At 39.0% G+C, this 20,765-nt stretch overlaps 2 protein-coding genes across 2 annotated transcripts in view; one reads left to right on the top strand and one right to left on the bottom strand.

Annotated features, from left to right (window-relative positions):
• The window catches only part of ddi2 (DNA-damage inducible protein 2), a 158,344-nt gene extending 151,899 nt beyond the window's left edge, over positions 1–6,445 (top strand). Inside the window, exon 3 of the transcript XR_008648691.1 lies at positions 6,433–6,445. The gene's annotated coding sequence lies outside the window, so the exon portion shown is untranslated. The remainder of the gene's footprint in view (positions 1–6,432) is intronic.
• Positions 1–20,765, bottom strand: part of cacna2d2a (calcium channel, voltage-dependent, alpha 2/delta subunit 2a) — a 207,441-nt gene that overhangs the window by 7,962 nt on the left and 178,714 nt on the right. The window contains exons 12-23 of the mRNA XM_055221612.1: positions 19,256–19,334; positions 14,696–14,745; positions 10,163–10,252; positions 9,985–10,053; positions 9,061–9,135; positions 8,906–8,980; positions 8,739–8,810; positions 7,958–8,029; positions 7,758–7,819; positions 5,359–5,435; positions 2,212–2,272; positions 810–907 (exon numbers count right to left, since the gene is read on the bottom strand). Of these exons, the coding sequence (XP_055077587.1) occupies positions 810–907; positions 2,212–2,272; positions 5,359–5,435; positions 7,758–7,819; positions 7,958–8,029; positions 8,739–8,810; positions 8,906–8,980; positions 9,061–9,135; positions 9,985–10,053; positions 10,163–10,252; positions 14,696–14,745; positions 19,256–19,334 (880 nt within the window). The remainder of the gene's footprint in view (positions 1–809; positions 908–2,211; positions 2,273–5,358; positions 5,436–7,757; positions 7,820–7,957; positions 8,030–8,738; positions 8,811–8,905; positions 8,981–9,060; positions 9,136–9,984; positions 10,054–10,162; positions 10,253–14,695; positions 14,746–19,255; positions 19,335–20,765) is intronic.

The following is a 20,765-nucleotide window of genomic DNA, read 5'->3' as shown; positions in this document are numbered from 1 at the left end:
TGTGCAGAAGAAATAATGGTCCAACCGACAGCCGGCAATTTTAATCAGCACACAAATGTTTCTAGTGTTATTTTTATAATTCACAGACACTTCTACACCGATTAGGTAAAACATAAAGAATATCACCAACATTTCACTTTTTCTGTTTAACTGTGCTTGGAATACATTAGGCAAGGTAAGAAAAGTAAATATAAAGGTACGCTATGTGACTTTTGTGGTGATGTTGTGCACACTGCAGTCTCGATGTCTCCATGGAGATGCTATTTCCTTGGAATATTCAACAAAATGGCATTAAACTTATCTCCATGGAGACAAGCGAGGCTAAATTACAAGTCAGATTGGTGGAGAGACGAGCCCACTCAGAGTAAGAATGCATGCTTTTTTTGGGTTTATTTATTTGTTTTACTATAAAAACACCTGAAATTGAATAAATGCAAGATTAATGCCATACTGTAGAAGGCAAAAGAGTCTCCGTGGAGACATGGAGCTAGTGTAAATTCAGCCTGGAAGACCTAACTGCGCTCCTATCTGCCTCACTGCTTCTCCAGAGTTTACCTGCTCCTCAGCCTTCATCACCTCGTCCTATTACTCCTTCTCTCTGCTCGCCGTTCCTGCTTTTCCTCCAATCACTCTTCCCAATTTAAACCCCCATTGCAGATGCAGAGCCACTTCAGTTTGTGCCGCGCCACACCTCCTCCCCAGCGTTCCCTCGGCTTCTCACCATCTCATCGTCCCCTTCACTCGCCTCAGCCTCACCTCTACCACCCCCAGTGTCCAGGCTCTCGGGGGAACACATCTCCTAAACTTACATTGCTTTGAATCTGGCGTCACTTTCTCCATGAGTGCGATAAAGTTGAGTAAAAATTCCGTGTTGTTGTTGGACAGCTCCAGGTCATTGCAGTATTCCCTAAAACAAACACACATTTATCCAGATGAACAGTTTGGGATGTTCTTTGCTGCGGACACCCAACACTTAGATGCATGTACACGTGATGCTTGAAGCTCTCATGCGCAGGAAAGCTCTAACTCAACCAAAGCAGTCCTCACGTCAAACCAGATGAGAAATGAACACACAGCACTGTAGACGACAATGGAGATATTCAGTGTTTAGTGAGGATACTCATGCACAACGTGGTCCAACATTTTACGTAAAAATACAGTTATGGGAAGAAAAGACACTTCACTGTTCTTAAATCAGGCCAATGGATTTGTACAAGTCACTCAAACAACAACTACTACTACTACTATTACTACTAAAAAAAACATCTATGACATTTAGGATTGTGCATGAAATAAACAATGGTATAGAGTATAACTTTTGCATTGGACCAGTCCCTTCTGTGTAATTTATCTTAAAGGGCCCATATAAGCTCTTCTCTGATCTGTTATAATGTTGTTTCCTCATCACAAACAGACCTGGAGTTGTGTTTTATGTCATTCACACATGTTTAACACACAAATCCTGCATATTTAGGCTGAATTCTTTTCTCAAACAGAAAACACTCTGTTCCACCTTGTGATGTCATGTGGTAAAACAGGAAGTGCTCCACTGCAAACAAGTGTGAATGAAGCAAAACACAACTCCAGGTTTGTTTTTGGGGAGGTAACAGCATTATGACATGGCTAAAAGCTCAGTCCAAGAGTCCATTTTGCGTAATATAGGACTTAAATAAATTGAAATTGGAATTAGATTTGACATATTTATCAAATGGGAAAAGCTGCAATTATTGAGTTCAGGTATTGTCTGCAGTTATGCCGCCTTTTGATGGAATAAAAGTGGTTAAAGCTGTAGTTAGTAAGGCGCTACAAAGACGTTTTGAAATAGATATTACTCTTATAATAGATAAGCACTTCATATTTCAAGCTTCCTGGATGTTTTTCACATATGAGCTGTGAAATGAATCCTAATTTTAAAACATAAATTGCAAATCTGATCACAATTTTTCCCTGAAATTATGTCTCAAAGTCTATAACTGAATTTCAAACAATATGGAAATCTGGTGAAATATCTTTACCCTGTCAATAAACAAAGCACAATATTCCAAAAATGACCATATATCAGTGGTCTCTTTCTTCCCAGAGCGAGAGAATAACATGCACCAGAGCAGATGCATGCACACAATATACCACCATGAAGGAAAACAACCAAAAAGTACACTGTTCATAACAATGTGAACTTGGACTAACAGGTGACCGTTCACACAGAGCTACCTGGGAGCAATGAAAACATGTCCTTCTGATTCAAAACTGTTTGGCAGCAGTGATTCAAAATCTGCAACAGAAACGGGAAGATTATCGAGGGGGGGCAGAAGCGAGAGCGGCGCAGGTGAGGGCTCAGGCTAAAGGAGGAGCTGCATCTTCAGGTGCAGGGGGATAGCAACATTTAGGAACCATGGTAACATCAGTGTGGGCCAAAATGGTGCCTTTTGAATAAACCTGAGCTGTAGTAGTGGCTAAAGCACTCCGAAGCAGATTGAAAGGCAAAATACTAAAGGGAAAATATTTTAACATGTTTGTGCAATAAAGGTAGTGTGACAAGGCACGTTTTAAAGCAACAGATTTTAATAAAAGTTTGAAAACCCATTCAATTAGCACTTAGCACGTAAAAATATTTGTTGTTGTTCAATTTAATGTTTTAGTAGTATGTCTATTCAAATTATACAGTGGGCATGAAAAAAGTTTAATGGCGTTTCACATCATACTTTTTAGCTTCATCCAAACTAAAAAGCCTCAGTAATTCATAAAAATAAAAAAAAAATAGACAAATGGACAATTTTGTGACTAGCTTTCAGAAAGTTTTTGTTGTAGAATTTAATATTTCAGTGCATCTACACAAATAACACAATTCTGGACATAGAAAATAATAGTGTTGGCACAATAATGTTTAGTTTCAGTCAATAACAGAAAGGCCTTGTAATGTTTAAAAAATCTAATTCATAAGACTAGAAATTATGGGTGCTACAACTTGAGCTTGAGTGCAAGAAAGAATAACTTTAAAGAACATTTCCACCTGTAGCATCTCACCTTAAATGCATTTTTGGATGTCTGAGAACTGACTTGCGTATTGACATATGAAGTAAGTTCCCAGTACATGGAGTGCTCTAGTGTCAGGTTGGTACCAAAATGGCCGACAGTTGCAGGGGAGGAGGTGAGGTCCCCCTTCAGACTGACAGGGGTGAGGGCAGGACAGACTCAATCATAGGAAGCGCACTGCATTGTAGAGGGCATGTTTAGGGCAACATCACAGAGTAAAACATGAACCTTCAACCTTTCTCTGTTAGTGTCAGGACCTAACTGCGTTTCCATGAAAAGCTAAAATCATGTGCCCAGGTAGTTTTCCGCCCACAATGCCGTGCGCATCCGGTGTCAAAGGTCGGAGGAAGTGTGAGGCCGACCCCTGGAGGTCTGAGGGGGGAGTAGGGGGAGACAAGCTGATGGAGAGAGGACAGAGGGGCCTGAGAGGAAAGAAGACAGGCGGCAGTACACAGCCCTGAGGACAGCCTTCTGTGTCGGTTCAAATACTGATAATTGTACTATTTATAACCTACTGTTCAGTGCAAATGTACTACTGATGTTATAGTAAGTACGTGTAAATGATAAGAAGACAGGGGGCAGTACACAGCCTTGTGGAGTGCTTGTGACTGTTCAAATACAAGTACTCCTTATGATACAGTAAGTATAAGTGATAGAAACATGAAGGGACACTCGGCTGTATTCTGTTTTGTATTTGCCTACTACACATTGTTTTATACACCTTGCTACTTGGAAATCGTATATTAAGCTTTTCTGAACAATAAATGACAAAATTAAACTAATATCCATTAAACTGTTATATCCTGAATAACGACGGAAGGTGAAGGAGTGAAAGAAGGCAGACAAAACCCACACTGAGGGTTTCACGGGAGGAAACAATGAGCAGAGGAACAAAGGGTATCTGTCTTCTTTGGGATTTTTATTGGCATCTGGAGCAGAGGAGGAGGTTGAGGAGCCATTGTGAAAAATGTAGGATCTGAGCTGCAGCAAAAAAGGTTGAGGAAGAGAGAAATAAAAAAGGGTACCGAAGTCCAAGACAGGGCAGGGGTGTAGAGGCAAGCAGGATGGGGAGGGAGGGGAGGAGGAGGAAGGGAAAGAGGGGCAGGAGGGGGAAGACCACAGGGGTGAGAGGCAGCGGGGGGGTATCAAGGAGTAACAGGAGACGTGGACCAATATGGAGTATACTTGCCCTTGATGTATGAAACTGTGTGGATCCATCAGAGAAGGAGCAAGAGAAGAAACAGGGGAACCGAGGGAAGGAGGGATCACAGACAATATTTTATTCAATTCACTCTTTGAATAAAAATATTGTTTCTCTTGAAAGAAATAAGTAAGTCAGTCAAACAAGACAAATGAAAAACCGTTACAGAAACACAAAAGTATTATTAAAATAACAAATAATTATTGTGAGGAAATGACAAATAAACAAGGAAATTGGGAAAATTAGGAATGGAAATTATGAAAAAGACAACAAGAGTCCCCATTCGTAAAACCCAAACTAGCACATTGGTCAACCCCCGTGCGTGGGCAATGTGCCAGTTTACAATAGAATGATTCCAAAGCCACACAGTCCCTATAAAAATAACTAGACATAGACAGACATAATAATAATTCAACTGATATAAGAGTGAAAAGCATGCATTTTTCACATTTATTCAAGCATCAGATTTAACACACATTATGCTTCAGAATCATTGCTTGTTGTTTGTTGAGAAGAGGCGAGAGCATTTGGTAAACACAAAATAATAGTACAAAAAGTCACCATTATTTTCACCCGGGTTACAGTCCATAGCTTTCACCTTTCTGTAACTGTAGTGGGTTTTTGTCTTCAGCCAATGTGAAGAAAAAACATCACCTTTTTAACAGCACACTATGAAGACAGAGGGGTAACAGCAGGGGGCAGTAGAGGTGTTGGCCCGAACAGTTGTGGGGCAGTACTAGAAGGGCATTTTTTTTTGTTTTTTTGTTTGGAAAAGAGGGGCAGAGATGTCCGTTTGGAAAGGTCCAGGGATGGTGTTGACTTCATAGACTGGATACTGGGAGCTTGTATCGAGGAAGGAGAGAGGATTGGAAAGAGGAGAGAGGGAGAGAAAGACACAGAGAGCAGGGAGGAGAGGAGCACAGAGAGATAGAGATAGAGAGAGAGAGATAGAGATAGAGAGAGATAGAGATAGAGATAGAGATAGAGATAGAGATAGAGATAGAGAGAGAGAGAGAGAGAGAGAGAGAGAGAGAGAGAGAGAGAGAGAGAGAAAGGTAGAGAAAGAAGAGTGGGAGAACTAAGAGGATAGAAGAGAGAGCAGGAGTGTGGCAGCGTGTACTTACACTGCACCTGTAGAATCTGGTCACTCAGATTGGCCTTGATGTGGTTTTCGCTGTAAATGGGCAACACCAGCCCTAAACTGGAATCACAAACATGTAACAATTATTTCATGTTTCTATAGGTGTTAAGAAAGAAAAAATGCTATTAAAATGAAACATATTTACACATTTAGGAGAGCATAATTATATATATTCTTTTTTTTATGGAATTTAGCTATCTTGATATCTATTAATAATACAGATCCACCACTGAATATGGCTGCATGCAAAACACAGCAAGCACAAGTCACAGAAAGGAAACAACCACATAAGTATACATCTATGGCTATCACTTTTTAAACAAAACCAAACATTTTATTGAAGTTAAATGCAAGATGTTGTAAAAATGCCAGACATACATTTTCTCCACTTCCAAAGCAACTACTGTATTTTTGTAGCTATAAGTCGCGCTTTTTTTCTTACTTTGTCCGGGTGTGCAGTTGATACTCAGATATGACTTATATGTGAAATTATTAAAATATATAATTTCACATTTTCGTTATTGTCACGGTGACATCTGTGCGAGGGCACTGTAGGCTTGTACCAGTATCTACTCCTGTACCACTGAAATTACGGTAATTTAAAAGACATCTGAGAAAGACTGAGCATAAATGCCCCCTAAAAGAAAATCAGATTCTGCTGAGCCTGCTGAGCCACACAGAAGAGGAAGCGGCGCTTCATCTACCTCCGGAGCAGGTGGAGTTCAGAAGCAACACCGAGGATGAAGAATTCAATGGATTTAGTGATTTGGAGTGAGATCTAGAGTAAACTTGTTAGATTGATTTTTATGCTTTATTTATCTGATTAACTGTTAATATCTTACATTAACAAACCAGACACGTGTTCAGTTCTGTCTATGTTTATGTAGCTGAATAAATATAAATGTGTTACGTTAGCGTGCTGTACTGATATTCAGCCTGTTGTTCTCTATTTTATTGTTATTATTATAATTTGCCTTTAAAGATAAAATGTCTGTTCTTGGTCTTGGATTTTGTAAAATAAATTTCCCCAAAAATGCGACTTATAGTCCAGGGCGACTTTTATTATGCATTTTTAGCTTGTGCGGCTTATACTCCGGAGCGACGTCTGGAAAATACAGTAAATGAGATGTCGCCTATGTCAGATGATACATAGTAGAGCAGTTTATGTTTATAGAGAATACAAATTTCTCATTTTTATACCAAAAGCTAATCACTGTGTTAAAACAATATTTAGTGCGACACCGCTGGCATGATTCGAGTTCTATTATTCATGCATGTCATCAACAATATTTGTAGTTTCCAGTGGATTGAGAGGCTAACTACAGGCAGTTTAATTAGGCTCTGTAAAACAAAACACTGATCCTATCCCCAAAGCCCAAAAATAACTCACTAAGAGGATTAATGTGAACTGATTAAATGTGATGTTTAACACAGACTTACGCAGGTCACTTAATGATTATAAAGTAAATATACGTCAACAATATACAGAGCTAAGTGCAGAATGCAAATGAGAGTGGAGCCTTCGTTTAAACATGTATTTTAGATGTGAGTTTGCAGGCCACAAAACTAATACATTCCTGGAAGTTTGAATATTAATAGGAAGTGTAGAGACCGCCTCATAAACTGTAATTTGCAAAGTGCTGCCCAGAGGAAACATTCAAATGAAACCATAAATGTTCAACCAAGTTTGAGATGAATAAACTTAGCAATTAATTTGTGCTTGGAGTCTGGGTGGTGAGTGAGCACGGGGTAATGGGCTTCTCTAATTTAAGTATTTTAGATAAATTATTAAATGCTAATAAGATACAACTTGTCCTGTAATCATGCATTACAAATGACAGTGATAGCGGTAACTAAAGATCACAAGGATGCCATGTTTTGGTGTTATCAGTTTATGGGTTCTCATGTCTGTTAGAAACACAGCTCAAAAAGTAAAACCATGGAAATTAATTTTTCTAAGCTGTGATAATAAGTGATGTAACCCAAGCTAGTCATTCCAGTCACATAGTTATGGTACAAATAACTTGGACTGGATAAATATAGGTACACCACACCAACATTTTAACTCAACCAGAATTTGTAACTTTAAAAAGCAAATTTTCCACCTACTCGCCTTATCTTAACACCATAAAATAAAATATAAAACATAAAATAACTTCCTTCCCTCCAGGCCTAGCACTAAACGGACGAGAACAGGGCCAAACATAATGTAGATTAGTACTGAAATGGGTGGGTGTAACATATCCCAGCTACTTTATACTTGATTTTTACTTAGCATTTCATCAAAAAGTATGCACAAGTGTCTGGTTAAGGTTAAGATACATAAACCCGATATAAACCCATTCTGAGTGTATATAAATAGGCAAAACACAATACGTTTACCTGTAATCGGTGCCTTCTACTGGAGTCCAAGTGTACGTCCTCCAAGACTCATCGATGTATCTCTATAGAAACGACACATAAAATAAACTAGGGTTGATATTCTCTGACAAGCACATTTTGTTATTTTAGAGCCACACTGCTTCACATTGCGGAAGGTGCCACTCGGGCTCCTGATTGGGACTCATATATTGATGACTTGCCTCATCAACTGATTTAATGAGCGTCTTGATTTTCCTTTGCCCTGATCTTCCATCAATCATCTGTCGACGGATCTGGAAAAAAGTATAGAGAGTGAGGTTTAGCATGTGAGCGAGATTTAAGATTGAAATATGAACTGATAAAGTAATACAAGAATCTCGTGGATTTCAGAACATGTTTGTAGACGTCCAAACAGGCACAACATACAAAGATATTGTTCATTTTCCTGTCAAATTCTGAACGATCTCTCTGTATTTTTTAGACAGATTGATACGAGTCTGGTCCCCATGTCCTCTGTTGCATCTCAAGCTCGGTCAAACGTGATAGTACAGTCAGATTTGTTTTTTTCAGTGACACTTGTGAAATGGAGCTCGCTGGTCACCCATGATTTACAAATGAAATCAAATTAATCTCACCACAGATTAAGATAATTTAGTGCTTGGGTCATTGATTCTGCAGAAATCCATGATGTTTTTCAGCCCCAGTGATATTTTTTCCCCTGATTCACTAATCCACCTGTCAGTCGCGCCTATTTGAAAACGTGGAGATTCACCGGTGACCAGACTCACATCGTAAAGTATTGAAGAAGTGTGTGTTCTAGATCCCAGGCAAGAGGGACATTCTTTTATCAAAAAAATATATAAATAAAAGGATATATATATAAATACTAGAACTGAATCTGTATCTTTTGACATGCGCGGATATTGTTTTGCTCATATTTTATTGTTCTGTTGAAGATTTCTGCAGTAAAGAATAAAAAGTTTTGCTAAATTGCCTGTGTACCTCCTCCTTGTTGTTGTCTTCCATCTCCGCATCCAGAAAGTCCAGAGTGACCGGCTCCCTGAAGTTAATGATCTGGACAGAACAGACATAAACAAGACAGAAAATGAAGAAGATTCTAGCAACAAAATTCAAATCCTGCTTATTACAACGAATGCAGACAGACTTACCTTTGGCCGTAGGTTTGGATGAAGTAGTACATAACCATTTGGGTCGATTGCGAAGGTGTAACCATTAGCTCCAAGCTGTACATCACAATTACATTTAAACATCAGCAATACTTCAGTTATTTTTAAGTAGCTTATAGATATGGCACTTTACTTACTCTGTACGTTGGTGTCTTCTTCTTGATTTCATTAATTGCTATATCGACTCCCATTACGCCAAGAATGAGCTGGTTCTGGGTTTAAGGGGGAAAAAAATCAAATATATTACACAAATCTTTTAAATGCTACTTCATTCATCATATATATTTGTGGGATTTTACAGTTTTAAACATAAATATACTTTCAATCTAAGTTACGTCAGACTAAAGATGAGAAAATAGGTGATAATGGGACTGGCAAAACACACCTCTAAAATGGAAACAAATACGTTGTTATGGGGTGAACTGGGAATTCTGTTTGTGAAGTTTATATAATTCCCAGAAAATTAGAGATTATGCCAATGCGCTGTCGTTTTAGTGTCTAGTTATTGTAAACAGTGGCCACCGTTGCAGAATTTTAGGCTTATAGAATGGATTTACTAAGCTGCAGGCATAAAAATCTCAAATTTATTCAACAACAATAATAGTAATTTTAATAATTTACATTCCCCAACAATCTGAGTAGAAAAATTCACAAAGAAGTGTGCAGAGGAGCCAGGAAATACCTTCATGCATCTTTTCTTATCTTTACCATGTGTGCAATCTGATTACCCCATATTTTAGCGTCTATCTTTAGCCGAGACGGTTTGCAGAGACCATAAGTGCTTTTAAAACTCGTGATAAGAGAAAAGTAAACAGTTTGGTCATGGAGACGGAGGAATGCCTGGATGCATTGCTATGATAAACCCAGAGAAAATGATTTTGTCTGTAACCTCAAGGGGGCGGTGTTGCCTTAAAGAGTAGTGGTCATTTGGACACTATTACAAATGACATGAGGAATGGAAATGATTAGCAGGTTTTATCTCTACATTATAGAGCTATTAAATATCAAATAGGGGAGAAAATGGAAAAAAGATACATTAACGTTTTGCATATTAAGATTACCTGAGAACTGGCAGTATCAGCAGTCAGATTAAAGACAGGCATTGTCCCGGTGATGACGAGACCCAAACCCTAAAATGTATAGAATATGTATTACAAATGGGGAAAACAAACGTATAAACATTAAAACTTCAGGATTCACACATTTAAATAAAGAAATGAATATAAAATTGTGCCTCACCAGCGCGTCCTGATAGACATTAGTCCATTGGACCTGCTTGGCTTTGGGTCCAGCCAACACCATGGGCCGTCCCAGGACATCTAGATACTCCTACAACAGAAAACGCCATTCATATAATTACCAAAAAAACCCAAAACAATAATAATAATAAAACTGTATGGGACAATGCTAAAAGAAAATTTAAAAGCATTCACTGATTTAATATAAACAGTGTTAGGTTGCATATTCACCAGTACAGTATGTAAAAATGTATCTACTTTTTTGCCATTGTTAGACTAGATAAACCAGCTTTTCATGGTTATACAACATGACTGTCACTATTTCATATGATCCACTTGAAAAATAGATTCTTATTACAAATAGGTAGTATTCAAACTTAATTAAACCTCTCAAATGCAATGCTTTGAAATCCCACTATAGGGAAAACAAGCCTTGAAATTATGCCCATCAAACCGATTAATGATATCGAATGACTTCCTGTTATATACAAATGTACACAAAACAAGTTACAATGCATGCACCATATAATACAGAAATATAAAGACATGTAAAATTAGAATATTGAGGATTTTGTCTTTAAAAACTGTCAAAAATCAGTAAAATAAATGACATTTGCTGTGTAACCTTTCAAACAAGGTTATATTATGATATTTCTGCACCTTTATATAATATTTACACTGCTTATTTGAACCTCAATCAAGACATACTGTGTACCCAAGCATACTTTATATTCCTGAAGGATTGCAAAAACATTATCTCATTGTAATTCCATTTTAAATCCAACAAAATTCATTCTTATTTTTGTCAATATTTCCCTCCTCTACACATAACCAGTAAATGTTGCACCGACACGCACGCAGCATAAATACTACATAAAATATGCATCTCGCCGTGTTTTTGTGACTTGAATAAAACCATTCCTCTGTGAACATTGGTAATATATCATAAAACTACAAAGCCTGACCATCCTGTACATAAAGCAGCAGTTACACAGCCCTGGTCCCACTGAGCGCGAAAACCCCGCAGCCCTGATCCACTATGGGCTGTTTTTCATCATTACCAAGGAGCTATTAAAATCACATTAAGAGTGTCAATGCTACAATGTGCAAACAGGGCCCTCTCCCACGGGCCCAACTGTCAACACAGATTCTGAGCATGTCCCGCGGTGACTCTGGATGGGGGTGAGGGGTTAAGTCCACCGCTCATATATCACAGCAACCAAATCCCATTGTTATGCTAAAATGAAGGAAATGTCTTTATAGGTAAACTACGTATTGACCTGTGTTGTTATGAATTGTCGTGTAATTGGTAACGTTATTGAGTGAATGGACATTTGCATTTTGGAGGAGAGAGTGGCTTCTGGGGATGGAAGAAATCAAATGGGGTTTAATGCAGAAAAACAAGGACTGGAGCTTTTTAAATTGTGTGTGTCTGTGTGTTTGTGTGTGTCATGTTGAGGGAATGTGAGGAGACAAACCTTTACTATTATAATTCAGTCTTTTATGTTATTGTCCTGCATTTGAAGCTTGAGAAAAAATGGTGTTTTTACCTACCCCCTATTTTCGCCCACCTTCCTTTACTAACTAGAGTTTATTAAAACAGTCTCTGGGTGTGTTGTGTGACCATTTTTCCAACAATAAAAAAGATATAAATGAAAATTCACTGCTTGCTAGGGTGAAATGCAACTATGAAGAGCATTTTTAACCAGTCCTAAACAATTTTACATCAATAGGGCGGTTTACGATGCCACAAATGTTAACTAATGACCTACAAATGTGTTAAAATATTTAAAAATCAGCAACACCAATAGCACTGAAAATAACTGGTATTGAATGGGATGCAATTTGAAAAAGGCTGTAATTTAGGTAAACTACAATGTCCCCTGCAAACAACAAAATATCCATTCTTCATTTTAACCTTTTACAAATACCTCTTCTTCAAGGCTAACCCGGTTCAGACCTCTACAAACATAATCTGAAATGCATGAGATTCTTGGATTAGTTTAGCACTTTAGTATTCCAGCCCTGTCTTCTACCGGAAATGTGTACGACGCACTGTGAACTAGGAAAAAAAAGATGTATATTTATCAAAAAAGTTGTAATTCTCAGTTCCCTCATATGTATTTTGCAGCCTTTATTGGAAATATGAGATCTTAAGATTTTTATCCATCCATCCATTTCCTTCAGTCTGTCTGGGGCCCGGTCACAGGGGCAGCAGTCCAATCAGGGACTTCCAGACTTCCCTCACCCCAGACTGTTCCTCCAGCTCCAGCTCCTCCAGGGCGTGGTCCCAGTGACACCAATCCAGGCAACATAACTGGCCTTGCTGTACAACTCATCATAACTGCTCTAAGTCTGACCGGTCTGACCCCTAGGACCTGTTTACAATGGGCGATCTACCGGGAGCATCAAGCCCCCCACGACACAGCTCCTGGGATCATTTGGACACTTAAACCCCTCCACCACGTTAAGGAAGGGATTTTTTTTTAATCCATGATAGTTGCATTGCTGCTAAATGCTAAAAGTTCTTTATCATAACCTTTTGAACATCTATCCCTGGCTAACAAAATGGGGGCTTGTCTAAGCTCAGTCATTTCTAGTATTAGTTTTTTGAGCGTTTATTTTTCATTGGCAGAGCGGTGAGGTGCTGACAGGCGTAACCTATTCTATTATTAGCTCAGTAAAAGTCCAGTTTAACGCGCCACAGGGAGATATTCCATCAGGACGATGACAGCCAGACCTTTTCACGGGCTACGCAGGAAATTTTCTGCCTGACCTGAACAATCAAGAGAATGTAAAAAGCCAAGACTTATACGTGATGAAAGGGAAGCCTTTATAATTATTGGTTTTAGGACTGCTGTAATGACTCACTACTACCTAGCTAAATGATTAGTCTAAGATTAGTGCTAGTATTACTGGGGGACACAAAATGCTGTTGCCATAGAAATTACGCATTTTTTAATTTTTTGAAGGGTTATGCAAGTCCTCAAAATGGCAGTCGAATTAAGAAAGAAGTACAGTAATGTTTTGAGAGATTTGAGAAACAGAAATAAGTCATTTCCATTCTATCAACATCCTATCAAGTAAAATATGAAAAGCTTTTTATTTGATTGGTTAAGTTGCAATAAGACGTGACGTATCATTCAGAAAGTTTCATATCGTTAAGCTCTTCACATACATCACTAGACAAATGGTAAAGTATAAGACAATGTGAATGAAAGCAAATGCCTGCTCTGCCTCTGAATGACTGCACTGTCCCTGTTTTTTGTTTTTTTTCCCTTGTATTTTTACTTATTTCAAGCTGATTAATGAACACATGCAGTCAGTATACATGTATCCACTACACCTAATGCACATTTCCCATATTTTTTTTTCTTATTTAAGCTCAAAAAGGAGTGGGAAGAAGAAAACTTATTCCCTTAAGAAAACTTAGTCCCTATCGAATAAATACATAAATAAATAAATAAATAAATAAATAAATAAATAAATAAATAAATAAATAAATAAATGAATGAATGAACAGAAGTGGTGGTTTTCAGATTCTAAAATTTGATGTTATACGCAGCAAGAGCCAGTGACTACATATTTTGCCATGAAAAATCCAAAAAGTACACACAAATCCACAATCTGATGCTTTACTCTTAACTTCTTGTATTACAACAACACCAACATTCATTTTTTCTTCCCTCCATCTGTATTAAATTTGATTGGTCTATAGAATATTGTGACGTCATCTGTAACGCAGCAAAACGTTTAGCAGAACTACATACGCACAAATCAAACCATATTCTTTTTCATTCTATAGGAGTTGCCTAAACAATTGCATTCATTATCTAACATTTGTACTTGAACAAAGATGTGTCTTTCTGAAAACCACAAGTCAAGCGTCACTTCTCCACTGCATTCTGTCTGCGGGTGAATAACATTACACCCATCTGCGCCCCATCTGCTATTTACATGTTTCGTGCCGAGCCTTCGCAAAAAAAAACTCAAGAGCGCTCCATTGAAGGGCAGTGTACTTTTAAATAACATAAGGTTTTCGAATGTCTTCTTGGCTCTATACAAAACGCCGCACTCACCCACCTTCTGAAAACCTATTAGAGTAAGTGGCAGTTCTCAGAATATAAATATGCCTGAGTTAATGGAACAGCTGACAGTCTATTTGAAAGCCTGATCGCTCGCTCGTCCCGGAGAGGAGGGGGCAGAGACAGGGAAAAGGTACGCGCCCAACCCCCCCCCCCCTCCCGCTATTGTCAACATAGTCAATGTAAGGTTATCCCAAGGGCCACTGGTAGCGTTTATAGCACCTACAGCGAGGAAGCTACAGCAGAGTGTGGCACAGCTGGAGGCTACAGGTGACCAGTCATGTCCAAGAATATCTCAAATATCGTTGCTACGGTTATCTTTTCCCATTCAGCGTGCAAGCTATCTAAAGTAATTATCATCAAAGCAGGAATGAACAGAAAGGGTGCACCTCATCTCATTGTGTGATTGGACCATTTCAAAGAAACTGAAGGTAATCTATAAAACTTACCTGCGTGTTTATTCTGATGGCACCTATCGATGGGATTTCAAAGTAGTAACCTGGAAGAGAAAAGACAGGAATAAAAAGCTTTGTAGAATAATAATAATGTATAATAATATTAGCATTTTGGTAATTACAGTGTCTTCTTTGTCAGTTTATTATTACAAGATAAATATTGCAACATATATGTATCTAATAATAGTGCATTTACATTATATAAACACAAAAATTCAGACATGGTTTATTCCTTCTCCTTCTCTCTGCTTCTAGTCATTTTTACTGATGTTGGTTAAAAGCATGTCCCAGTTTTAATGGGTAAGAGGAATATAAAAAGTCTTGTTGCATAATTGTCTCACATTGAGCAAATAATTATTTTAATTTGCCGTTATTGTAATATGCATCTTATGTCATGACTCTCTTTCTTGTCTCCCCTTCTCTCTCCTTCTCTCAACCCTCTCTCTCCTATTATCTACTCCTTCTCCTCTCTGCTGCCTCCTCTTCCTCCCCTTTTCCTTCCTTCTCGTTCTCTTCTATTCTTTCCCATCTCACTGACTCCCTCCACTCCTCTCGTGCTCCAATTTTGTCTCTCACACCTCTTCTTCTCTCTCTCTCCATTCACTCTCTCCTCTCCCCTCCAATCTCTATCTCTCTCCTTTTTCTCTACCATCTCTTTCCCATCCCTCCTCTCTCACCTCCCCACTCCTCACCTCCATTTCCGCCTTTTCTCTCCCTCTCGCTCTTCTCCCTCTCCAATCCACTTCTCACTCCTCTTCCCCTTTCTCATCTCTTCTTCTCTCTCCCTTCTCCTTACATTCACTCTCCTCTCTCTCCTTTTTTCTCTGCCATCTCTTTCCCATCCCTCCTCTCTCACCACCCCACTCCTCACCTCCCTTTTCCAATTTTCTCTCCCTCTCACACTTCTCCCTCTCCACTCCTCCCCTCTCTCCTTTTCCCCTTTCTCACCTCTTCTCTCTCCCTTCTCCTTACATTCACTCTCCTCTCCCCTCCAATCTCTCTCTCTCTCCTTTTTTCTCTGCCATCTCTTTCCCATCCCTCCTCTCTCACCACCCCACTCCTCACCTCCCTTTTCCAATTTTCTCTCCCTCTCACCTCCTCCCCTCTCTCCTTTCTCACCTCTTCTCTCTCCCTTCTCCCTACATTCACTTTCTCCTCTCCCCTCCAATCTCTCTCTCCTTTTTCTCTGCCATCTCTTTCCCACCCCTCCTCTCTCACCTCTCCGCTGCTATTCTCTCTCCTCTTCCCCTTTCTCTCCTCCTCCCCTTCCCCTCTTCTCCTCTCTCCACTCAATCAGCCACTCCCCTCCTCCATCTACATCCTCCCCCACCCCTCTCCACTATTCCCTCCTCTCCCTCTGTCTGTCTGTCTGCTCCTCTCCGCCCTTGCTCCCCTCCTTTTCCTGTCGCTCACCTCCCCACTTTGCCTTCTATCTCTCCTCTCCCCCCTCCGCTCTCCTCCCTCCCCTCCCTCCCCCTCTCCTAGCTGCAGGATGTAAATGCGGAGCTCATTGGCGATGCAGAGCCCCGGGCGCTGCCGCCGCTGCTGCTGATTAGGAATGGAGGAGAGCGAGCGGCCGGGTCAATAACCACGCTGCTCCACAACTTATTAAAGCCATAAGTGTTTATACAAAGAGCCGCAAAATGGAGCCCGCGTCCCCAGAATGTTAAAAGGCTGCGATGACTCTCATTATTTCGATACGTTATGAACTTTGTCACGGCAGGTTTGTGTTGCCTTCAGATTTCCGCAGACGCTGTCATCATGCAGATATGAGACGCCTAATGATAACAGCGGCACCCAGGTTACAGCCATTTGTTTTGTTTTTGTTCAAAGCTGGAGCGGTTTGTCCTTAGGCTTTTGGTGCTGCGCCAGAGACATGACATGTACTGCACGGGGAGAGTGTAAACATGTAGTGTAAATAAAACATCAGTAATAACAAAGCACCTGTCTGTAAGGGGGATGTGCTTCAGTTTGACAAGTCTTTTAATAGAAGGAGTAAGTTGTTTTTTAAATTTGTAAGCTCCTGTCAAATTTGTATTAGAAGGAGATGAAGGGTTTAAAGGAGGGAGATCATTTTAAAGGCTGCCGTTTCAATCCTTGCAAATGGTATTTTTTTATTGCTGTTGTGTCATTGACCAAGACACTTCCCTAAATGTATTTGACTGTGCAGCGCTGTGATTGGTAGAATTTACACGATAACTACTTAGACCAAGGCCTTCTCTTTGACAATACCTAGAGGTGGGGATTAAATCAAATTATAAATAATATCTTGAATCTTGAACCTGCCGAGGGAATGAAGATGGAAATTAGCAGTGTCGGCTATAATCTTTGCATATTTACATTTAAATGATCATTAATATGTGCTGTCCCTTTATAAATGCAATAAGAAATAAGAATGTTATTTTGAACAGTTGTAAAATAATACATGGTCTGTCATTTTTCTGCATGTTTAAGGCAAATTTTACAGCCCTTTCACATTAGTCTGATAAAACTGCAACCAACACCAAACATGTTTTAGAATATTTGAGTTGGAATCCTAAAATATCTTCTGATTATTGTTATGTTGGGCAAAATATTGACAGAATAATTTTGTCAATATTGCCCCAAGAGCAGTGTTTTCTATTTTTAGTGAGATCAAGCATCACAATGTTTGATTTTAGGAGTAATAAGTTACTTTGAATACCACCAAATGAAAGTAACTGTACCCGAGTACTGTGTATTCTGAATACATATTTAATAATGGACTATGTGACTAAGGGAAATATTTGAAATGTAAACCACAAGAGGCTACTGTAAACATGCAACAATTATTGGGGAACAATTATTAAAGACATTTTTATTTTAATGATCCTTTTGTTCATGGAAATAATGACAAGGGACATAATGGTATTTAGGTTAACGGTCTGATTATTTAGTTTTTCTTTCTTTAAATTGATACCATCAAAAAGAAATGGCATGATCAGTAAATTCAATAAATCAATATTTTGTCCACATGTATTTACTGGGAGGTCATGTTCTTTCTCGCTCACACATCAGCTTGTCTCCATTATGTCCTGATTGTCAGCCTGGTTCATGTAACACCATTAAAATGCTTGTGTGTCGAGGTTAGGGCCAGCGGAAGTGTCAGGCAGCTGCTTATGTTTGACAGAGATACCAAAAGGGTAATAAGAAGAAACAAGATACAAGAGGACAGCTCCATTGAGGCTTGTATGTCAACACTATTGTCTCAGGCTGGCACGGGGTTTGATAGTATGCTAATCAGTACAGTGTGAACGCACTAGCACAGAGTAATCCAGGACTTGCACCAGTAACACAGGGAGATGCTAAGTAATCACCCCCGCCCTCAGACAACACCCTCTACTTAATAACAACTTCTGTATAGACACTTAAAGCACTTAACTCCACTGGCAATAAGCTAATCAGCAGAACGCTAGTTGTGACTTCTTACACAGCTTAGGGCTCCAAAGGGGATACACAAACTTTAAACTACAGCTATTCGGGCTGCAAGATAGCTGAGAAACAAGTATGATGACTGAGTAGTTGTCTTTATTATTGTGTAAACCATATCATAAATATATCAGTTTACCAAATGTTTGCTTTTCTGATATGTGGCAATGTGGGGACTGTTTAAGTTTTACAAGTTGAGTTTAAAGAAGTGGACTAAGTGAGTGTGACGTCACCCATCGCATTCAGCTCTAGTCAAATGAAGTTCGTCAATGCGAGCGGTTATAAGGGTGATTTTGGAGCCGAGTTTCGTATTTGGAATTCTGACTCTGTGTATCATAGCAACCAAAGAGCCAATCCAGAGTGAGGCTGTTGAAGGTAAAGCCTCTTCCAGTCTGCAGCACTGGTTTAGCAGGGAGCAGGTCCTTAGCAACGCTGTCAATCAAACCTGTTGCTAGCGCGAGCAGGAGCAACCTCGGGGAAAGAAGTCGCCTTATTTGTCTGTTATTAATGTTCATATCTTGATTTACGGACAAAATTGTGAAATAAAAACACCAGGATCATGTAGAGCGGATTAATACAAACATTTTAAGAGCAAAATGACGAGTCTGACAGCAGCAGTTATGATTAGAGGGGTGACAGTTTTTCAATAGAAAGTGAATTGAAGCCAGAGTCAATGGAGCTGGAAGTGCACTGCTCACTTCCTATTTGGAGCATGGTGGCAGACACATAGTATGGCAGTCTGTACAAAGTAGTGATACTATAGTCGGCAAATATACAGATACTACATGATTATGCTTTCTACAACTTTGTCCTCCAGTCTAGGTGCAATATTTTAAGCAGTGTGTTTTTAGACAGAGTGTGCATGCTAAACAGACTGGTCTTTTATTGATTCGCCCACCATCTATGAAAAAACAAAACATAATTGTACTTTCATTAATTACTATAATTATCAGTGATGAGGGTTGATTTTATTCAGTGAACTACTTGACAATAATTACGTTAGGCAGTAGCATCCTCTTGATCAAGGGTATACACATGGTAAACACTCATATTTCAAAAAGCTTTTGTATATTTATTATCACAAACGCGTCACGTCGCTGCACTTACCTTTGTTGGCACAGGCGATCCACTGCAGCGGCGTGACGTCATAGTTGTGCTGTCCGACAGAGAAGGTGAAGACTCGGACCTGAAAGGAGACAAAAACAAACGCACAGAGAGATGAGAGATAAAAAAGGACAAAGCAGATGGATAATAAGAGTTTTAGTTTAGTTTTAGCCTTTCTTTAGAAGCACACGTACTGACTGCATTTATACTATTTTTGCGTTCTAACCATCAGTTCATTATTGTTATATAGCTCATCAGCTTATCAAAAGAAAAAAGCACCAGACCTAGTTACAGGTCAGATCCATGAAGAGGCAGCCGCATTCAAAGTAACAATGTATTTTTGAGCAATATAAATATAACTGAACACATTCAAGACAGACTTTAATGCCCTAGTGTGGACCATTCCAGACAACTTAAACATAATTCTGTCTGATAGCAGATTTTGCTTTAAAAGTTGTCTTGTGAGAAAGTAAAGACTATGTAGACAAACTAATAGGAGCTACATAACAAAGTTGAGATGAAATAATGAGGTCTTTCTTTCTCCTACATTATGTCACTTTATGGTGTCATGAAACGCAACAATTCAGTCCAATTATAAACAATCTCAAAACTTTCTGTCAGCTTACACAGTATTGGCTCAGTATCCACGGCAATAACAAACTGGCCAAGTCATGTCTTATTTCTGAAGCTAGTGGGTAAATATGGATTTGAAAAGCTGAAAAAAGATATATAAGTGGTGTAATTACCGTAGTCTATATGGAACATTTGAAGTTGCACTGTGTAACTTTTCTGCAGGATAGATACAACTGATTGCGTGCCGAGGAACAGTCCAGGAAAAACAATAACATCTCTATTGTGACCCCTGCCAGAAAGGTTACAGAGTGCAACTTTAAGAGGACTTTTATTGTGTAAGGTTCAAAATCTTAAGCAGCCAGAAACAATGACGCACACAGTATAAACACACTGACACAGGCGGGGCGTCGTCAGCTACATTTACTCACTTTCATTAACTTGATTAACTTAGAAACAAAATAAAAAAAAAAACAAGTAGAAGTCGGTGTCTAAAAAGTACTTCTCAGAGTACTTTTCAGCATCTTGTACTTGGTTACTTCCCACTGAAGTACACTACAATGGATTTATGTTGAAATTATTTGAACACTTACACCGCTCCTTCAGGTAAGATTTAGTTTTTCATTTTATGTGATCGACCTTTTGAAAATACTACAATAAGTACATTATTTAACGTGTTACTCCTCCCAAAATACCTTAACTATAAATTACAAATCAAATGTTATGATAAGACGGTTACTCTGACAACTGCTCTAGTAGACCCAGATACTTTTTCTTACTTTTGCTTGAGTCTTTCCTGGACCACTACTTGGATACTCGACCCGCCTCTGAACACTGGTTAAAAATATAAACCGATTCTCTTCTACACTGTCCTAAAATAGACTTCCTGCACGTGTGAGCCTGGTGAGTGCTGACTGGGCTAAACAGATGAGTAAAGCACAGA

This window comes from Periophthalmus magnuspinnatus, chromosome 5 (assembly GCF_009829125.3).
Source record: "Periophthalmus magnuspinnatus isolate fPerMag1 chromosome 5, fPerMag1.2.pri, whole genome shotgun sequence".
Classification (NCBI taxonomy): domain Eukaryota; kingdom Metazoa; phylum Chordata; class Actinopteri; order Gobiiformes; family Gobiidae; genus Periophthalmus; species Periophthalmus magnuspinnatus.
The sequence above is the reverse complement of the archived record's forward strand: the minus strand, read 5'-3'. Positions and strand labels throughout refer to the sequence as shown.